The sequence below is a fragment of the Corapipo altera genome, unplaced genomic scaffold (assembly GCF_003945725.1).
Source record: "Corapipo altera isolate COAL_440 unplaced genomic scaffold, ASM394572v1 59, whole genome shotgun sequence".
NCBI classification, from domain to species: domain Eukaryota; kingdom Metazoa; phylum Chordata; class Aves; order Passeriformes; family Pipridae; genus Corapipo; species Corapipo altera.
In genome coordinates, this window is record NW_020884917.1 from 1,057,085 (window position 1) to 1,078,502 (window position 21,418).

At 36.8% G+C, this 21,418-nt stretch overlaps 1 protein-coding gene across 5 annotated transcripts in view; it reads right to left on the reverse strand.

Annotated features, from left to right (window-relative positions):
* The window catches only part of FBXL2 (F-box and leucine rich repeat protein 2), a 57,032-nt gene that overhangs the window by 6,233 nt on the left and 29,381 nt on the right, over positions 1–21,418 (reverse strand). For 4 of the 5 annotated variants that reach the window (XM_027655844.1, XM_027655843.1, XM_027655845.1 and 1 more), the window contains exons 3-13: positions 18,088–18,142; positions 16,568–16,642; positions 13,505–13,599; positions 10,515–10,583; positions 10,333–10,428; positions 9,898–10,024; positions 9,628–9,702; positions 6,249–6,379; positions 2,195–2,255; positions 697–741; positions 353–409 (exon numbers count right to left, since the gene is read on the reverse strand). In XM_027655844.1, the coding sequence (XP_027511645.1) occupies positions 353–409; positions 697–741; positions 2,195–2,255; positions 6,249–6,379; positions 9,628–9,702; positions 9,898–10,024; positions 10,333–10,428; positions 10,515–10,583; positions 13,505–13,599; positions 16,568–16,642; positions 18,088–18,142 (886 nt within the window). Of the gene's footprint in view, positions 1–352; positions 410–696; positions 742–2,194; positions 2,256–6,248; positions 6,380–9,627; positions 9,703–9,897; positions 10,025–10,332; positions 10,448–10,514; positions 10,584–13,504; positions 13,600–16,567; positions 16,643–18,087; positions 18,143–21,418 lie in introns of all 5 variants that reach the window. The other variant, XM_027655848.1, reaches the window with a different exon arrangement.

Sequence of the window (21,418 nt, forward strand, 5' to 3'; positions counted from 1 at the left end):
GAAAATCATTACTGAACACTTGAAAGTATCTATAAAGGATCTAAGTATTTTAAGTTGAATCAAGTATGTAAGTAGTCAAATATGAAGGATGTTAACCATAAAACATAAGCTTTCTGGTTATCACTCACTTGGTAACATTTTTTAAATCACACAATGCATGTAAATATTTTAGGAGTAATGTGCTGCTTTTAGAGTACTTATGAAACTTGCATATATTTCTCACAGTATCATTGTGCATCAGGAATGTTTTCTAGATACAGAGTGGACAGCCCGGGTTTGTACTGCAGGAGCTGCCTGTGTGTGCAGTTTGGGGGGGATGTATCAAAGGTCACAGACAAAGAGTTACACTTACCAAGGCTTGCAGCTTAGGGCAGTGTATGGAAAGTTGTATCAATGTGCTGTCAGTTATCTAGAAATAAAAGAAATCAAACAGCCATAAGCAACAGACAGCAGGAGAGTCAACCCTCAAAAAGGATATCTCTGTCTACCAGATGAAAGTTCTGTTGTTTCTGGAAAACACCCCATCACCTTTTACTCTCCAAGTATTTCCCTCTATAGAATTTCCCAATAACTATTTTTATTTCCTGCCATAAACACAGCACTATTAATAAAAATCAAAGCACATCTAACTGAAAGTGCTATTGTACTGCTTCCTTACACTGGATGTTCAATATTCCTTCTCATATTAAATCTCACCAAAACACACTCTTCCAAGTCCATCTTCTCCAGCTCATGGCAATTCTACAATAAACAAAACAGAAACAGAAAAACAAAAGATGAAATAAAACATAGACATAAAATCATGCACAGAGATGGTAATATGGGATAGCACAGCTTTCAAGAGGAAATTGTGAGCTAAATCCCTTCAAGTATTTGTCACCACCAAAGAAGGAAAAAAAATTGTTTAAATAAATAAATAAATAAATTAGCAAGCAATACACCACCTCTCTCAAACATCAACATTTCAGCCTTCCTCTTACTTAGTGAAATGTCTTCTTCTTACCCTGTAATGTTTGACCAGTACATATCAGTACTTACCCACCCCTGCTTCCCCTCCCCCTTCACTCCAAACCCAGGGAATTTGTAGACTGTGCACTAAAGCAAACTTATCTGCATACAGATTAATCCAACTTCTGCGTATATCAGCCTGCATCAAACTCATCTGAAACACACTTAAGCCCAGAGAACATCTCTCTTCATCATTATACATTTAGAAAGAAGCCTTAACCAAAACCAATTTGTTTTGCCAATGAATGCTGAAAATATTAAAATAGGCTCTACTTTAAGGCTGGGAGAAAGCTGCACATCACATCTACACAAGCAATTTTCCCAGCAGTATGAGAGATCCCCAGCAAGCTTTCAGAAGTGCTTTCAACCTCTGATCATGACTAATTTCAAGAAAATGATGCAGCCTTGTGACTTTGCAGCAGACCGCATAGTGCAACAGCTCAATTCCCATTTTTTCCAATTTTTTCAGGAATAGGAAAAAATGGTTTAACTTGCAGCCCCAAAAGCAGGCTTGAGGTGACTCCTAAAAGCCTGAGACTGTAGTGCTGAACAATTAGAAAACCACTCTCTTTAAGCACTGAGGCTAAACCCCCCCCTTCCAATCACACTAAATATCAGCAGCAAAAACGAATCCCACTTACAGAGCATCACTTTTATGTTCAGATTTCCTAAACCAGCAAGCAAGTAAGTCTAACTTGAAGCATTTTATAAAACCAATATGCTTACTTCACATATTTCCAGCATGAATCAGGGCAAAAGTGCTTGTAGTTTATAATGTATAATGTAAACATTCTGTAACTCAAGGGTATGCTCAGAATAATCTATTATATGATGATTTTTTTGATGTAAATATCACAGGGGCGTGTGACATCTTTATAGGGGAAGTTTGGCGAGAATATGTAACATAAGTTTAGAATTACAATAAGGATAATAAATTCAATTGAAACAAACTAAAAAAAACAGAGCAAAAAAGTGAAAAATGCAATGATAGATGGCAAATTAGATCAAGTTGCAGATCTAAGTATAATCCAGAAATAAAATATCTTTTCAGTCCCTTCTTCTACTGGGTTCTTTCTACTATAGTTTTCCTCTTCTCCTATTCCTTCCCAGCAGGAGTAAATCAATTCACAGCTGCTCAGCAGCAATGAAAGCAAGGCAAGCTCTAACCTTCTGAAATGACCCTTACCCGTGCTAGAAGGGTAAACCCAGCATCTGTAAGATGTGAACATCTTGCAGCTTCCAAAATCCTGGAAAAGTTTTAAACGTTAAAAAAACATATTAACACAGAGAAAAGCAAATGCATTTGAGATACAAATCTGTCTTCTGCAACTTAAAGCTCTCAATAGCAAATGTAAATATGTATATGCCTATTTTTCACAGCAATTAGCAATTATAAAGCAGACTTTTGATCCAGCTTATCAGAAGATTCTAACAGTCACAGAACAGATTAAATTCAATCCTCAAATCTCAACATTTAGTGGGAAAAAAATTATACACAATCATTTCAACCTCTTGTTTCATTCAGTAAGAGCATAACTCCCAAGTTTTCTCATGTGTTATCTGAGGAAAGATATATTTATAAGAATAAATCCTGAGATAAGGAAAATGCAGATGAAGCCTGCATCTAAAACCTGTTATCTAAACACAGGCTGCTGGGAAGCCCCAAAATTGAAAGACTGCTTACTAGAAATTCCCTCAGAGCCTCAGCATGAAGCACAGTGAAGCAAGTTACCAGAAAGCAAGGAGCTTAAAATCTCCAAGCCCACAGTAAAAACAACAAACTGTGCCAACACAACCTTAAAGAAAACAGCATGTTGTTTTGGAAAGATAATCCTAACACTCTTCCAAGAGGCACTGGTGAGCAATACTGACCAAGAAAAATAAGTCAACTGCCCCAAACAGCATCACTAGCATGCACAACAGGCTCTATCCCATTAATGTTTTGTTGTCTTTATTTAATTTTTCCTTTTTTTTAAATGAAAACTTTACTTTGCAGGTGGAGTAAGTATCAAGGTGAATAAGGGGAAACCACAGGGCTGTGTAATGAGCAGCACAAACTAAGTGCAACTTACTCACCACAGCAAACACTACTGCTATACTGGGGCTGGTGGGAAGGAGGCAGGGAAAGATGGATAAAAGAACTTCTTGCTGTGGCAACACTTAGAGGCTTCCAGATCCTTCCACTGGCTTAGGAGGTCATTAGAATGCTCCCTAGAGACAAAGTGCAAAGGGAAAAGCCACGCTGTGTGCATGAACTAAATACAACCCCACCAAAGTACAGGATATGGGGCTCTGACTATGACTTTGCTGGATCAGCCTCCTCCAAGCCAAAACCAAGAGAGCAGCCAAGTCAAGAGTTGAGCAGACCCATGGGATATGTTCTCAAAAACCCTATTCCAGAGTTCCAGTCTTCAACAAGGAAGTATGACAGAAACTCAAAAACAGCCAGCAGAGAGGTACAAGATAGAACCATCCATTTGGGAACAGGTATCTAACACCTCTGAACTTTCTTTCCAGACTCACATTTGGGAATTCTGTGCCCTTCCACCAACGGTAGCTAGCAGCCTATCATAAAATACTCTCAGCTACTCTGAAAATTACCTAGGATACCAAACAGGAAGGAAAAAAACTCACCACCACACAAACACCCCACAATTTAAGTCACATTTGTCATCCTTCTAACTCCTTCACTTGCTATGAACCCCACCTCATTACACATTTGACTTTGAAGGGAGGTGGGGGAGAATGACGACTGCAACATGTAAAATAGCAAGAATGCTACTTACTGTCCATCCAGTTGAAAATACAGAAACAGAGGAATAAGGAATAAGAGGACAATAATTCTAGCTTTCCTGAAATTGGGTATGCAGCTAGTCTGGGGAGCAGAAAGGGGAGTGAGCTGTATATACACATGCTGCATCAATAAGGCCCCAGCCTGAAGAAACAGGTGGGAAGGTACTAGGCAGCATGAAAATTAGCAAAATTCTAATTTTTGCTTTTGTTTTACTGATTGTACTTAAAAACACAGAGGTCTTCTTTTTTCCTGATACAGGTGACATGTGTTTCCCATCTAGTGATTTGTGACAACATTCCTATCATAGGAGCTGATGAGACAAAAGGATATCCAAGAGCAGATTTCCCACCCCTACAAAGCAACGTTCAGACAGACCTCACAGTTAAATTTATTGCCTACAGATGTCTTTTGGGCACACCTGGAGTGTCTCCGAACACAGCACCTCCCTACTCCTGTTGAATAAGCAGCAGGTGGGGTAAAAAGGAATATGATCCTAATTTTCACAGGCCCACCCAAAGACATGCATGGTTCACCAGTGCTTTTCTTGATAAGCTTCACCAAAACATCTCCCAGTATTTTAACACTAAAAAGTGCTAATGAAGAAAAAAGAAGAGAAGGTATCAAGCATCTAAAAGAGCAGATATAGAGAGGGATGAGAAGACACCTACATCTTGATGTGAAGTAAGAAATACAGCTGAAGGGTCAGCTAAAAGGGCAAGCTTAGAGGTTTTTCCAATGAGACATCATTTGTGAGTGCTAACAGCTGCAGAACACAGTATCATGGAAAGCAGCCATAATAGGACGTTCAAGACCCTGAAATGAAGTGAGAATAGCACAGCACAGAAAATACTGAAAGGTTTCTAACAGGGCCAGCATGTTCCGCAGAGGCAGCAGAGTTTTCTTTCATACTCAACCACAAAATATTCAGAAGATAGGAGCAAGTGTGGCATTACATTTCCCTTTGATTTCCAACATAATTTTTATCAAGTACTTTGCGTACACAATCCCAAAACTCTACATGTAACCAGCTGTATCATCTGTCCTTCCAATATGCACTAATCCTTGGCAGTAATCACTGCAAAAGGTCATTCTGTTTCCTTATACTGTTCCTCATTACAGGAGAAGAGCGGCAGACGCCTTCCCCCTCGTGGCACAGACAGGGGCTAACAGGTTACCTACCAAAGTCAAAACAATTCCTGCTGCAGTTGTATTGCCCTTGGAAAGAATTGCAGAGCTAATACCACTTTAGAGCTCCTTTTATTTCCAATAGGAGCCATGAATTGAGAGAACAAGAGAAACAGTGGGAAAAGACCAGTAATAACAGCACAGCTTCCCAAGGAACACAATTTAGTGTGTCAGAAGACTCCTAAGCCCCTACCACTGGCACACAAAAGCTCTGTAAGTTACATGAAGGAGACTGTCACTCTGGAATTGTTCTAAGGACAGGTTTTCTACAGTAACAAAAGCTCTTTTTCACTCTATCAGTTAAAGGAACACAGTGTGTCAGCATACTGCACACTGGCATTTGAATGCAGCTTCCCCTAATTTCAACAGTCTACACTTTTCCTCTGCCTGTGATTGAAGTATAACAAGTTGCCACTCCTGCATGTTCCTGTCATAAATGACAATTTAGTGTGATCCAAAAATCTTACCCTTTGATTTAATTTACACTAAAATGAGACCTTCTAAGAAGTATTAAATGTCTCTACACACAGAGCTGTTGCATGATGGCCTCGTTATAAAAGTCAAAGCTGTCTGCACTTCTGAGAACTCCACCATAACAAATATGTTAGCACAAATTACACCAAAGTAAAAGTTTATTATTTTTAACTGATAAGCCCCTGCTGCTCAAAACATATCTCATAAATATCAGTCCTCAGCATTTGCAAAGACATTAGCACACTCCATATCAGAGTTTAAGAACACCCAGGATGTATTACAGAGTATATTAGAATACATTTGTATAAAATCTGTAAATATAATGCTCAGATATGATTAAGCTTTTTTTTTGCAAGACAAACAACTGCATAAAGCCACATCAGAGTACAAACATCACAAGACACAACACATCTACAGATATTTTTACCTTTTAAAAAAATAATGGGCTTTATATCTTCTTTTCTTCTGGCTTGTAATTAGTACCTAAAATATTTAGCTAGAAGCACAGAATTGAACTGCTAGGTTCAACACCTTTCATTTGTCATATATTAACTCTTGTTTTTTCCGGTACACAGTGAACTACATTAATACGATATCTACAGAGGACCAGCCTTTGAGCTTATATTCTAAGCTGGTACTTCTAACTTAATTTTTTGACTGCAAAGGTAATGCAAACAACACAGAGCTAACTCAAGTCTGTGGACGTTAGCTCATTATCTTCAGAAGTGAATTTCTTAGCCGAGGCCAGTAACATGACATACTTACAACAAGCTAACGACATACTCACTTCAGCCTTGGACAGTTTAGACCAAGTGCTGTGAGAGAAGCATCTGTAAGGTTGCTACAGCCTGAAACACAGAGTGATTGGAGTCTATGGCATCCTCTACAGATTTTTACAATGCCTTCATCTGAAATTTGCTGCAACACAGAAGAAGGTTGAAGTTACTCCCTTATCAAGTAATCAGCTAAGATTTCACAGCAATAACAGCACAGCTTTTACTGGTAATCAACACGCATTACTGAACTGCTGTTGTCATGCTGTACAGAAACCAAGGCAACCCAGACATTCAACCAAAAAATACTGTCGTGAAACCACGTACAATGATAGTAAAGACAATCAACACACACAATTCCTACTTATCTACATATTTTTCCAAGACTTCAAGTCCTACTCAAAGGCAGTCTGAAGCATAGAGTGAGAGTTGTTTGTTGCTGTCTCCCTTTTTCACTTTGCTTTTGTTTTATAATTTTTCACATCTCTTTCTTTTAACTGTGTTTGCTTCCTATATGTTTATGGAGTCCAGATCTTCCATTCCAGTGACTGTGTAAGTTCAGGAACAGTGCAAAAGAGAGCTTAAAGCCTGACAGCAGGAGAGGTTTTGCACTGGTGCAGTAGGATCCAAGGGCAAAAATCCTTCACCTTCAGATAATTTTTGAAGCAAGAGTTACAGGTAAACAATCAAACCTGCATTCTTCACAGGTTTGCCCTACCCTATGCAGGTGCCTTTAGATGAAAGATTTAACTCAAACAAGGTTTTTCATTTCTCAAAATTGTTTTGTACTAGGTATTCTGAAAAGAGTAACTCTAAATTTGTAATATGAACAAAAAAGTTCTCTCTCTGAAACAGGGACTACAAGAAATAGCCCCATTGCAGGTGCACACAAAACAGCAACAGGAACTAGATTTTTGGGGGGTGTACAAATATTATTTTGTTTATAAATCTTCTATTCTGGAAGAAGTTTTCTCTCCTCCTCCCACTCATAATGCCATGAATTTAATTTCTCTTCTGTATGACTAATCCTTCATGGTGAAACAGGTTGTTTTATTCCCTGGCTTAATATTACTCTTACAATAGTAACAAACACATCTACTATATTTTTAATGGAACATACACATTCCTTTTATAAGCCCCTCATATAAGTATGTTAATACAACTGTAGCATATTTCTGAGGCTATTACCATAAACATTACCCTTCACAGATGAAAACAGGATGAGAAATAGCAGTAGCTCAGCACAAAGAGAGATTACCTTATGCTCCCTCCGCCAACCCAGCACTTTTTAATATCAGAAGTTTAGATTTGCAACTTGTTCTGTCAAATTAAGTTTTTATAGACAGAAAACTAGAAGTCTCATATTCCTTTTGTAGATCCGGAAGGATTTGCATCATCTACCATTAAGAGGGTAAGTTTTCTTGTTTGTTTTTTTTTTTTTTAAATTTCAACATCAATCAGGTATTTCTGATTTTGCCTCTCCAAATACATGTTATTTTCTGGAACTGTTTCATTTCCTTTGAGAGACAGTCATGACACTATTACTGGGAAACGGAACTATTCTGGAGGTAAGGACTATGTAAATTTTATGCTGCTGGTGGAGATGCACAAGGCCTTTAAGTTATATATGAAAACTATACATTCTCAAATTGCTTGCAATTTCAATGCCTACAGTCATTCTCAGGAAAGTGCTCAAAAAACACCTGCAAGTCCCCAGTTTCTAAAATCTTTCTCTAAAGACGGTACCTTTTAAAAGTGCAGTTTCCAGAGATAATATCAGTACATTCCATAGCTGCTGGTGCTGGCCTGGCATTTTACAAGGTCCATAAAACACAACCACTAGAATTACAGTGTGGACCATATAAAGCACAAGGAGACCTGCTGTGTAAAAATCCGTGCTAACCTTTGATCATAAGGAGTCTGGCTGCTTGTGGAAAAGTGCTTCAAAGCCATAGCAAACAGGACACATCTCCAGTAAAATAAAGCTTTAAAGCACATGTAGGACTACTACTGATGTAGGTAGGACTATCAACTCAAAAAATTCAAAGGGAAAAACACTTTCACTCAGGAGGCTTTTTTGTTTGTGCTACATGACAATAGTCACCCTGGCCAAGGGAAAATTCTGGTACACTTCTATGCCAATGCCCCTTTTAAGCAGGAGAGATAGCAACTGATTACCATCAGACCTCTTGAGAGCCTTCCAGAAAAATAATCAGAAAAGGCTGGCCTTTTCATTCTTCATTAGTCTCAGGTAAAACACAACAGAAAAAGAACTCTGGAGAAGGAGGACAGGAGAAGGAAGAGTGAAAGGGGAGGAAATTACATACTGACTTTATTTAAGTATGGTTCTGACTGAAAGAAGGAACTTCCTTTCATTCCTGTTATCTTTAGGTACCCAACTTCAGTGGGCATCTAAACTCAGATGAAAAAAATCTGAAAAATTCCCTTTTGCTAAACATCCGGTCGGTGCACGGAAGCTCAAGCTTTGTATTCATATTGTTCTCGATTTCTGCAATTTTTAATGTAATTTTTAATAATCCCCAACACTCAACAATGACCAACACTTCAAAGAAATCTCTTAAGTCAAAAAATTTTCGTCCAATCTTCACAAAACATGTTCCCATGCCACATTCATTTGGGAACAATCCATAAAAGAGATGTGAAAGTTTTAGTAGATTTTTATGATACCTTCTAGCAATAAAGCTATAAAGTTTTCCAAAAACAAACGAACAAAAATCTAAATCCATTATTCAAATTTGCATGACTGAAAAATTGAAATTCTAATTTATTTCAGTATTTTCTAAGGCTTATTTGCAGGCAAAGAATGACTTAAATATATTTAAAATCTTAAAGAAAGTCTTTCCCATTCCTTAAAAGTCACATCAGAAACAACAAAAAAGCAAAAATAAACCAGAGCAAATCTCATTTGTGTTCTTTAAGTAGAATTAAAAGTACATGAATGATTCCCAATCATTTCATTACAAATGAATGTGTTCTTCCATTAATATCGAAAAAGCATGCCCTTCTGCTACTTTGAGGGTTCTGAATCATCTTCAGTTATGATGCCATTACATTTTACCCTCAATTATGCAGCCCAGAACATGACTTCTGCTCAATTAGAAGCCTTAGAATTATGAACAGACTAAGATGTTACACAATTCATGATAACTGAATGAATGCAGTTAATTCTTACTCTAGAGCTTGCCACAGTTACAGATGTAATGAGGGGGAAAAAAATAACACTCCAAGTCCACACTCAGCTTAGAAGCACCCAGCTCATTTAAGACCTCTGTTCCACACAAAATTCTATAAACTGCAGAAATGTACTATTTGACTGATTTAACTGGTTTCTGATTCTTAGAGAATGTATCTTTCGAAGTTTCAAATACTTACTGTACAGGATTGCAAATTCAGGATTACAAGTTCATGACAGTGATTTTGAATGTGTTTCAGTGCTTCATCTTCTAACTGTATTTAGTAATTAAATCAGACATAGGAAAAGAAACAAGAAATTAAAAGCACAGCAAAGCAGCCCAAAGAATGCACACATCTTGCAACACTGAACAAAATCATATAACAAAACCAGTATTTTTTAATTCATAGAGATTTCAAAAACCCAAAATAAAATTTTATTCCTAAAGGATCACCCAAGCAATTATGTACCTGTGTGCAACCTCTAAGAAATAGAGCTTTTAGTCCACTACACCCTTTCACCAGTGCTTCAATACCATCCTTCGTAATCTGATCACACCAGGAAAGATTCAAATGTTCCAGATTTCTGCAACCCTCACTGGGAGAATTAAAAAAATACATAAAGTTAAATCCAGCCTTCAAATAGTCATAACAGTGGGAAACCCAAATTAAATACACTGTTAGAAATTAATGACAGCCAGTGGACTGTGCCAGGCCTCCACAGAAAAGTCATGAGAAAAGACCACACACAAACACCATAGTCTACACCCAAGAAGTCCTAGATATATAATACAGTCAGTGCTGATTCACAGTATTAAGGTTCAGCACCAATTTTTTAAACTTTATTAAATGCTGAACAGCTCTTTAAACACTTTTGTTTAACACAAAAGAGTGAAAACTTCTTACCTCAAGCCTTTCAAAGAGCTGTTTGTGATGGCTACGCAAGATGTTAGATCCAGATGTTTCAGCTTGGAACAGAATCTGCTAAGACTGTAACACGTGCTGCAAAACAGCAGACACACTAAAAATACCTTCAGCTACTTCTTTTTCCAAATTTTCCAATCAATCAAAAAACCTCTTTGACTTACCTGTCAGTGATTTTTGTGCACCCATTTAGATTTAAGTGTTCGATGTTTCTGCAGTTCTGTGCAAAGGTCCTAAAACAGCAACAAAAAGCTGAATTAACATAACATCCCAAGTGGTAACAGAGTCACTAGAGCGCGCTCTGTCCCACACCTCTCTCCACCTCAGTCAAAAAGTTTAATCTTTAAGTCACAGAGTAATTTCAAAGTATTCCCCAAATACATCCGTCTTAGTGGTTGCTTTTTCCTTTTCCTACTGCAAGTTTCTGTCTAAGGTAAGTGTTCTTTCTCTCTCAAACACTTGGGCAAGGTGGTTTGTTCTGTCACATATAAGCCAGAACTGCCTTGCTTCAAATGCTGTAACTAAAAACACAAAGGGCATAAACAGAAAGGTTTAAGTATCACATCAGTTAAACATTAAGCTTCTGGGGAGAGTTTTCGCACATCTTATTACTGAAGCCTTTGTACGTCTTATTAAGGAGCTTGTTCCCACAGAAAATGAAAAGGGACATACCTAGTACAACACAGAAGTATTGGACTACCAGTGGAGAGCCCAGTGGGCTGCAAATTGCTTATTTATTGTTTTCAAAATTAAAATGCATCAGCGTGCACTACTGGGTATGAACTTAAGGATGATTGGAGCTATTATACTGCTGAGAGCCTGTATGTACTAATTGCCCTGAAGAAATACATAAACTTTCTTTTCATCTCTGCAGAGTAATATTTACAGCTGTGTCGCATTTCAGAACACTGTTTTTATGCCCATGTTTCCTTCAACTGCATGGATTTTATTGGCAGGGGCGGAGGAAACACACAAAAACAGTTTTGTCTGGAGGTTTGCCCCGGTTAACAGATCTGACTACACACTCAGCTGGTAAAACTTCCTGGCTCTCCAGAGTGGATTGAAAACAATGGAGAAAAACCCAGCAAGCAGTTATACTGTGAGAGTTTCCACTTTAATTCTCAAAACAGCTATTCTGAAATTCATGTACTGGAGGGAGATTTACAATGAAGATACTCTTCAAATCACTTGGAAAGATGTTACACCCTGGAGGAACAGCAAACTGCCCCAGAGATTCAAGCATGGGGCAGTCCCAAGAAAGCTGTCACAAACATGCAGTACTTACATAGCCAATACCTACATCAATAATTGGCTATTTTACACGAAAGTTGGTGTAGAAGAAGGATAAATAGTATCACAGGCAAAACTAATGGATCTGGAAACAACTCAACACAAATAGCCTTACAGGAAAAGTCACTTTTGGAACGAATATCTGAAAATTAAAGCCACCTTTCTCATAATAATGTTTTGAAAGTCTTAAAAGTCATGCACTTATCATTCATTTGTTAATTTCAATATAATCTCTTTATATGTCAGAGGTGAAGCATCTTCTTTTGCAAAGTGTCTTAGACACCACCCTCTGCACCAGCTGGTTGTTAAGGTTGCACATGTGTGAATAGTGGTCACAGTCTGGCGCCCGCTCTCAGCTAAGCCTGTCCTGTTACCTGCTGGCATGACCAGCTGTATCATCCCTACAACATACACATGTTATCCACTGAACTAATTAATACTTATTCTAAGTATCTGCTTACTAAATAAATAACTATTTTCAAATATCCCATCTCCAAAATAGGATCAATCATAGGATTTTTGGTCCTATTCACAACTCTCACTGCAGTCTCCTAGCCCTTAGTGTCCAAAAAAAACACAGCTAAGAGCATGGAAAATGGAGTTATTAGGCAGAAAACTGCCATCTACCATCCTGACTCTTTCCTCCTACACCTTTCTCAATGCCTTCCCTGCTAGCTCCTCAACATGGTACTTGCTACCTCTCTCCAGTCCTGCCACCCCCCCTTCTTCCACTTCTGCCACTGCATTCCCTGCCAAGGACACAGGGACCATCTCTGAATGCTCTGGGAACTTGAACGAGCACTGCAGAAAGTTAACTTTGATTGGGACTAACTTTTTTGATAGTAGTTGCCAGTAATCTAGGAGAGGCAAGAATATGCATTTTTCCATGAGGAGGCAAGACTGCCTGAAGGTGGAGACACCAGGGAGCAGTTAGGGGAATGGCCTAGAGGCAGAGAAATCTTTGGGTTTGAAGCTAGGATGCCCATTTGGGTTATTAAAGCAATCATTGCTGACCTAGTTGCTGCATGAATTTACTCTAGAGACAAAAATCAATGAATTAGACTTACTTATAAATTTTAGCAATAGCTAAATTTATAGCTATTTAAATTTAAGTCACTAGCTTAATGCCCACTGCTTAACAAAATCTTTGTGCTTATATTTTACACCCCAAGCCTTCTTCCAAACATTCTTTGAGCCCTAAAGCATCTGTGGCTTAGGGATCCTTCAGCTGGAAATAGGATCTTCGGGTTTAAATACTCAGAGAAATATCCAAAAGAACCTGGCTAAACAGCTTGCATTAGAAAAAGCTCATACAGATTCGAACAACCTTGTGGGAACAAACTGCACAGTTCAGTTTATATACTGTATAAAAAGAAGGGCCACTGTCACTACTTAGAGTCCAACAAGTTGTTCCTGTTGCCTGCCTGTTCTTATATCAGAGCAAGAAGAGTAACCCAGGTCTTTCCTGATTTTGTAGGCACTCAGTTGTATCAGTCTTCATTCTCTGTCCCATTGCTAGGGTCAGATCATAAACTATAAAATGACCATTAATCTTGATTCTCTGACTATTGTAAGATACCACAGTATAGTCTTGAAAATGGAGCAATATCAACATATTCCTAATGAAAGAAAAAGACACATTTCTGAAAAGCACAGCTCTCATTTGTTAGTTCATCTCCAGAAAATAACAGTAGCTATATTTTGATCTCAAAATGACATCACATTTAGTCATTATTAAGGTACGTAGTACTTACTTAAGTATCCCATTTTGGTCATCAGTCAGTACTAAGAAATGCAAACAAATGTAACAGTAATTGCTTTTGGTCCAGACATTAGGAAACAAGTGATTGAGGATTATACTTACTTTAAAGAGGAGTCTCCAACACCAAGACATCCTCTCAGACTAAGTTGTCTCAGGAACCCACCACACCTTTTCGATATATTTTCCACAACACGACCCTTAAACCAAATAAAAGGAAGATTTTGTTGAGTTCTACTCTGACATAACATTCTAATCAAATTAAAAATGCTGGGAATTAAGACCAGACCCAGCTGTACCCTACCAGAAACTGCATCTCTTTGAATTTCTTTTGCTACTTTAAGAAAAAACAGTAACCCGTCGAGAATCTCCACCCACACTGAGGTGCTGCTCGATTCAATCTTTAGTTCTCTCTCCCTTTTTTTCATTTGATCACACATGGCTCAACTTTTTGTCACAGCAGACCCTACACAACAAAACTACTAAAATGACCTTCAAGTTTTGTCAGATGTGTAGGGAACCCAAAGAACTGTCTCACAGGTGGAATGGGAGGCATGCCCATTCCCCAGGGATCACAGTCACAAGTACAGCATGTAAGTTTAAATTGTCCACAAAGACTCGCTTGGGCCAGTGTGTCACTACAGCCCTGGTTAAGTTCCTGTTTCACAGTTCCTGCTATAGGGCTGGCTGTGATTGAAAGGTGCTGAACACCTTGGTGGGAACATCAGCAACAGGACTAATACCACGGCACCTTGTATCTTTTTCTCTCCTTTTCTTTTCCGAAAGAAGAAATACATATAGAATTACAGGTCGGTAGAGTTTTCGTTGTTGTTTTCCTCTCTACATGGGATGGTAACAATTTTACAGTAAATGTTTCTTACATTTTATTGTTCTTCTCTAATACTTAAGTCCTGGCTATTGCTGTGTGAAAATACTTTCTTATCAGAGCTTGTTTCTTAGTCCACAAGTAACATCATTTATCTTCTCTCTTAGAAGAACTTACACCAAAACAAACAAACTGAAAATTATGTATTTTTTAAATCTTTCTGATTAACCAGAATTATTTCTCAGCCAAGGCCAAATACCTTTAAGGGTACCTGTAAGGATAAATTCTTCAATGAATAACATATAAACAATTTCCATTCCAGAAAAAATCCAAACCCTAATGAATTATTCAAAGAAAACAGAAACAAATAATGAGATAAGTTTTCCCAAACCCATTTATTTCTTTAAGCATGTAAAAACCCCCAACAACAAGCATACCAAAGAAGACAACTTTAGTGCATTTAAATGCATTTAACTGTTTGAATAATTCTGTCACTCAAAAAACTAGTTCTTCAATTCACCTCAGCTTACAACTGGTTCCACATACCAAGAAATCCTAAGGCACATTTAACTTCAAGAAGATCTTCATACATCTTTGATAGAAAATAAACATTATTTTAATAGGTTTTGCCCTCCCTTCTCACTTTATTCTCTACTACATGAGGGCTTAAATATGGAAAATTTCACAGAACCCAATTTTTCATTATTTGATATTCTCAGATCAAGCACAAATAGAAAAATCACCAAAGAGTACAACGTCCAACTGAGCAAAAAGTTGTCAAATACAATCAGCAGCATTACTGCCCTAAATCTATAGACAAAAAATGTTACTAAAACAGCTGAAGAAAAACCAGAGTTCTTAGACATCAAACGTGAAACTGTATCTCATTTAAGAACTACTTTGTGTAATAACTGCTGGTTAAACACACTCGTAGGAGTAAATTTAAGGGGTTTATATTACAAATGTAATTAAATATAATATACTGAACTAACTGAATTGCTCCAAACCACAATAACTTCTTATAGTAAAAGAGGATCATAACTTAATTTCATTCTTTCTCCTTTGAATTCCATGCTGCATCCTATATAGGATTTCAAATCCTATACAGGATTTCAAAAGGCAAGACCACTAGATAAAACATAAGATAAACATATCAAAAACTTAAAAATACAAAACTGTGTTTCTAAATACCAGAAAAATAATTCAAACATACAAAAGGCTTATCAACAGAAGGACCGCAGACCTGTTGGGTTTTAATTTATTTCTTAGCAAACAAGAAAAACAAGCTTTTTTAAAAGCAACTGAAAAGATGATATTAAAGCTCCAAGTCTCTTTTGACACATTTAGATTGAGGTAGATGCCAAAATCTTTCTCCTACCTCTTCAAGATCCTCTTGTTTAACAAGAGTAGAGCAGTGGAGTTGGCAATAAAGTTTTAAAAGAGCGTTGAAAAAAATTTACCATCTATATTACTGTAAAGCTTTAGGTACAATTTGTACCACAGTTAGCAAATGAAACACATCTGGATTTTATTCACACAACTAAGCTAAAACATAACATTCAGAAGTAAATCTATTATTAGAGTCTAAATTTAATTTGCATCCATCAAACAACAATAAACCAGTTCAGATTTAATTACAGAATTGTTGTTCCCCATGGATTTTTTTCTTCATTTTCAGATGTCATATTTTATTTTGTTATGCATATCTATGATAGCATTAATATAGACATGTTTTTCATAGGGAAGACAAGTCTGCCCTAATCCTTTTATTATATACTGTATCCACATGTACCTGCACTTCATGCAAGGTTCAAACCTTATAAAACAAGTGGTCATAAAATGGTAATCAAATACATATCAAATCAATACTAGGCAACTCAGTGGTAAGAAAAGTTCTTCAGCATTTTAGTGCTTCAATCTCCAAATCCCATAGCCAAGTGTCCAGAGAGCTACCAGCACTAGATGGCCCCCTCACAGAGACTTGGGACCAACAACAACATTACCTTGTAGATTGTAGAAGTGATTCCGAGGATCTCACTCCATGCAGACGCACTGTTTACACCTTTCCCTTCTGGAAATGAGCAGGTTTGAATTTCTAGAGCTCTGTATTGTATATGATATGTGAAAATTATCTGATACATAGCTGGCAACCAAAATTGAAACTCATCAGAGGAAAAGAAAAAGGCAAATACAGAGTTCTTTTCCATTTGCTCCTTCACAGTATTATTATCTTGAACTTAGTCTTTAAAACGTGTGAACGCAAGCAGAGTCTGTGGGATACTCAAAATGGGCTGTGCTCTTAAACATCTCCGTAAGAATGAAAAATACCCGAAGACACTAACCTCTATATCCGTCTGAAAGTTAAAGAGGTCTATTCTTTGCCAATTGCTTCCATCCAGAGCTAAAACATTCCATGCCTACAGAAAACAAATACAATTTATTACCTCCACTGCCTGCTCCCTTCGCTTTTCTCTCAGTAATTCAGATATTACAATTGAGACAATTTCAGGCAGCGTTTTTTAAAAAAAATTGTAGACACTAGTAGTCATACAATATCAACTAGTTAAAAACAGAATTTGTGGAAATTAATCTCAAATCCTCTAAATGGATTACACTTCAAAGGCTAACCTGTGGCTGTAAAACATGCAGGAAAGTAAGATATTAAATGTCAGGTACATACACAGAAAGATTTAACCCTCCATTTTTAAAAAAGCTTTTGTACATTCGTCTAATAAGTCACTTTTGTTAGATCTGTATGGAAAAAAGTAGCTGCAGATGACATTCCTTTCAATAAAACCACAGTTCCTCAACCTCACTAGTTACTATTCTGAGAAAACAGAGACCTTTCAGAAAACTGCTGACTTTCCACTATTAGGACCAGTCCTTTCCTTTACACGTGCTAATTTGTCCTTCACTGTCGCAGCAGCAGTTGTTCAAAGTAAAACAAAATAAAAAAGCCAGAGAAACACGAATATATGGAGAAAATTAGAAAAAAAAAAGAACACCACATCCAATGACAGGTAGTTCTGAGAGAAAAACACAATTTATTCAATCTCTTTGGTTTTCTTATGCAATTTTCCTGGCTTTAGCTGAAATCTGATGTTACCTGACTCACAAAACTTACTGAAGTTAGAGGCCAGGGTGATACAGGTGTAGAAATTAAATAGTTACATGCTTAATTATACATTAAAACAAACAAGCAAACAAAAAAACAATTAAAACCAAACCCAAACCCAACTGCCATTAAGATAAGGAAAAAAAGCATGAAATAAAGTTCATTCGTGTTGTATAATAATACAGTTCATTGTACACAGCTGATGTAGAAACAGAATATTATTCATTTTATTTCAAGAAAAAAAATGAAGACAAGCTAAACATAAAAGCTTACTTAGCATGCTTTCTCTAATATCTTGTGTGTGCCTTTTTCCCCTACTAGTAGTCCATCTACTTAACACCTTTTGTACTTGGCAAGAAAATGATGGGTGTAGTTCTTAGACACATGGTGCACATTAACCAAACTACATGGAATTTTAAGCAGAAAATGCGCCTGAAAAATAGTGTTATACAGCCACATGCTTTATAAAAAGCAAATGCCATCATGCCAAACTGGATTTAATCCTTTCTCCAGATACAGAGCATACACAACTGGATATCTTTTCCATAGCCTTAAAGTCTTGTACATAGCAACTAAGCCCACATCAGAATGTAGAAGTGGGACCACTGTAATTTCTTTTCATAAGCAAAGAGTCTGGGAATTTATTTTTTTTTCAGGAAGCAGATTGCAATAAATCCCATTATTTGCATGCAATTAAAAGAACAGCATCCCAAAGAACAACAAAAAAACCTCAACAGAAATACCTACCTTGGAAACTTGTGCACAGCGACACAAAGTAACTATGTCCAAGAAAGAAAATATTCTAGAAAGAAAGGAAAACAACAACAATTAAAATGTTTAATTATAAATTCAAAATAATATATGAATTCACAGCTATGTAGTTCTATGGAAAGACACAAGTTACACAAGAAGCAAGTTAAATGCAACAAGTATTTTACCAAATTATTTTGGTTATTGAGACTTAAAGAACAATATCATAGCTATCATCTAAAGACAGGCAACAACAACATATTAGAACCCAGCAGATGCTGCTTCTGAAAATCGATTTTCTGTTCCCTCTCCATATTACCCAAACATGTATGCATGATTACAAAATATTTTTTCTTCTTTTTAATTCAGGGAAACTAGCTTATATGCCTTTAATTGTGCTACAATTAAAGAAATAACTTACACAAATACAGATGAAGATTTCAGAGGCTGGTGAAGAGTAATAGTTAGAAAACAACACATAAATAAATCCAAGTTCTAGAATCTAAGTACTAATACAAAGAACAATGACCCAAATTTCTAAAGGGGTTTCACAGTGACTACCAAGCCTAACACCTTCAGTATCTTTTTTTTTTTTTTAATTATTTACTCTACAAGAAACAACTACAGTTGAAAATTTAGCTTTACTATTCTGATCATGGAACCAATTCCTCAGGACTGTCAACTCTCAGTAGTTTTCTGAAAGAAATTTTGCACTGTCAAAATGAATTTTGCTAAATGCCATTTCCAAACAATTATATTGGTTCATAGGATGTTCTCAGCAAAAAAGAAATCATTAACCTAAGCATAAAATATAGATCCTATTCCAAAATAATTTTCTATTACAGAGAATGAAAGCTTTGAAATACATGAAAGACATTACTGTAATTCATTTATAAACTGCTACCTGCTTGCCAGTGAACTTTTTCAGTCATCAAAACAATTAACAGTAATAAGAACAACTTCATTTTATAGTGAGATATTAACACTGAGGAGCAAACAACTGGTAAGAGATGCTGAATTTAATAATGTAAAATTCTTGGTTACTGCTTTTCAAGTGAAAATCTGAAGCTAGAGCTCAAAATGGATGCTCACATCTTAAGCACTGTGATTTTTAGCTGTCGTAAGAGTAAAAAAATGTAATGAAAATACTTCTTAAACACAACAACCTTCTGGATATTTACTACAATCACTTCAGATAATAGTTTTCCAATATTTTGTTGACACATGAAAATTCTTTCTCTTTTTTACTATACAGTAAAACACTTTCTCAAAAACCTAAAAGCCAAGCAAACAGAAGGACAGATGTTCCTAGAAGCTATGAAACAACTTGTAAAACCCCGCCGATAACATTTATTTTTACAGCATCTATTTTGTCATTTGAACATCCTTTCTGAAACACTTTAAGAAACTTAGCAGCATTTACTGCACAAAATACACACTTAATGTGCTCAGAAAGACTGCTGGACAGATAACCACTGAAAAGCGTTCTCTCTCTTTTAAGAGCAGCGTATCAATGATCCACCAGGAACCCTCTTCTGAAATCACCCTTCTCCCTTTCACCATGAGGGAAATGTCAGAAGATGAAGGAGATTATTCTAGAGAGCTGCAAAAGTTTCTTGGCTTGTAGAAGCTTCCTCATAGAACCACTGTATGAGTGGAATCTGAGGATCATCTTAGATTTACAGAAGGACAAAAGACAGATTTCTGTGTTACTTGTAACAAAGAAAGAACTCATGACATGATACTCTTGCCTAAATGAAGAACATGACATGCTTTAGAAGTGATGTATCTCAGAAATAAGAAACAACAGAAGAAACTGCAAAATGTTGAAGAAAGGTTTTTTTATACACCCCCACTACTATGAGTTGTCTGGCAGTCTGTCTTCATGTTTCATTGTTTATTGCTGTTACGAGATTAACATTGATGCATGATTTCTGTTAAAAATAAAAAGGTAAATTAAAATCAAATGCAGACCAGATGTATTTATTTCTGCTTCATTCTGTATGAAGTGACTTTTCAAAAAGTCAAAAACTGAAAGTGGTTATTCTATGTTAAGAGAAAAAATATTGCAGTAAGTGTAAACATTTGTGATGCTTCTAGGTTTGGTGGGGGTTTTTTGTTCCAAAGAAGAAACTTTCCTGCAAGGCAGCCCAAGTTGTCCCCATCAAAACAGACAACAACATTAGGATGCACTATAAGCAAGCAAAAGCACAATCATTGCCTTTCAATTAAATGGTATGATAGGCAAGAGATTCCAGTAAATACTTTTACAATTCGAAAGAGTCATCTTGCTACTGTGCTTGAAAACATTTTTTCCACACTTCTCTATTTCTTTACCCTCTATAATACAATCTTACATGTGCACCACTAACACACACTAGCTTGTCTCCTTGCAGTCCCACAGAATTAGTAGCAAATACTTACCAGTCAGGAAAACTACCCAATAAGACACAAGACTCCAAGGTTTAAAATCATTTCAAGTCTTTAAAAGACTTCAAAGTCTTTAAGAGACTTTAAATGCGATCAACATACTGAGATGGAAACACTGACCTTGTCAGTCATCTGTCAGTGTCAGACACTGACACTGTCTAGCACTTGAGGTGAAAGAACATCAGCAGGTACTTGTAATTTTAAAAAGTGGAAAAAACTACTGAGGGCAGCTGCTGGTTGTATAGCACTTCTGTCCTTATGACCAAAGCTACGTAGACGGAAGCTAATGCAGCCAGCAGCAGCATTAAATTCCACTTCAGTCTTTGGCATGGATTAATACAAGGAAACTGGAAATTAAGTTCATAGATCCGCAGTAACATTTAGGATCATTTATTCTGGTTTCTAGTATCCCAAGCTATTCAATTAGTTATCCTGTATTGAGCTCAAGAAGGAAAATTCACTTACCAACAACTGGGGCTTTTGAAGACTTTTCGTCCCTAGGCACACACTGCTCTGGACAAGTGCCTCATAGGTTTGGCCTTGGAGGCCTTTCAACATTAACAGTATCTGCAGAATGAGCCTCATGCCAAAGGCACAAAGGGTTGTACGAGCTCACAATTCCTCAACTCCCTTATGGTAAACTTGTATTTGGCTAAAGCCTCACTTACAGAAAAGGATCTATTCTTTATTTGAAAGCCTCCAAGATGTGGAAAATCATCACCTTCTCTGGTAGTTTGTTCCACTGGTTAATCACTCTGTCAAAATGTTTCCCTTATTTCCAAGGTGAATGTCTAACTTCCAGCTCTATGCTGTTTTCTACTTTTCTTCACCAAATTAAAGAGTACTTTAGCAGTTAATATTTTCTCCTCATCGAGTTTAAAAGCCACTTATCATGTCA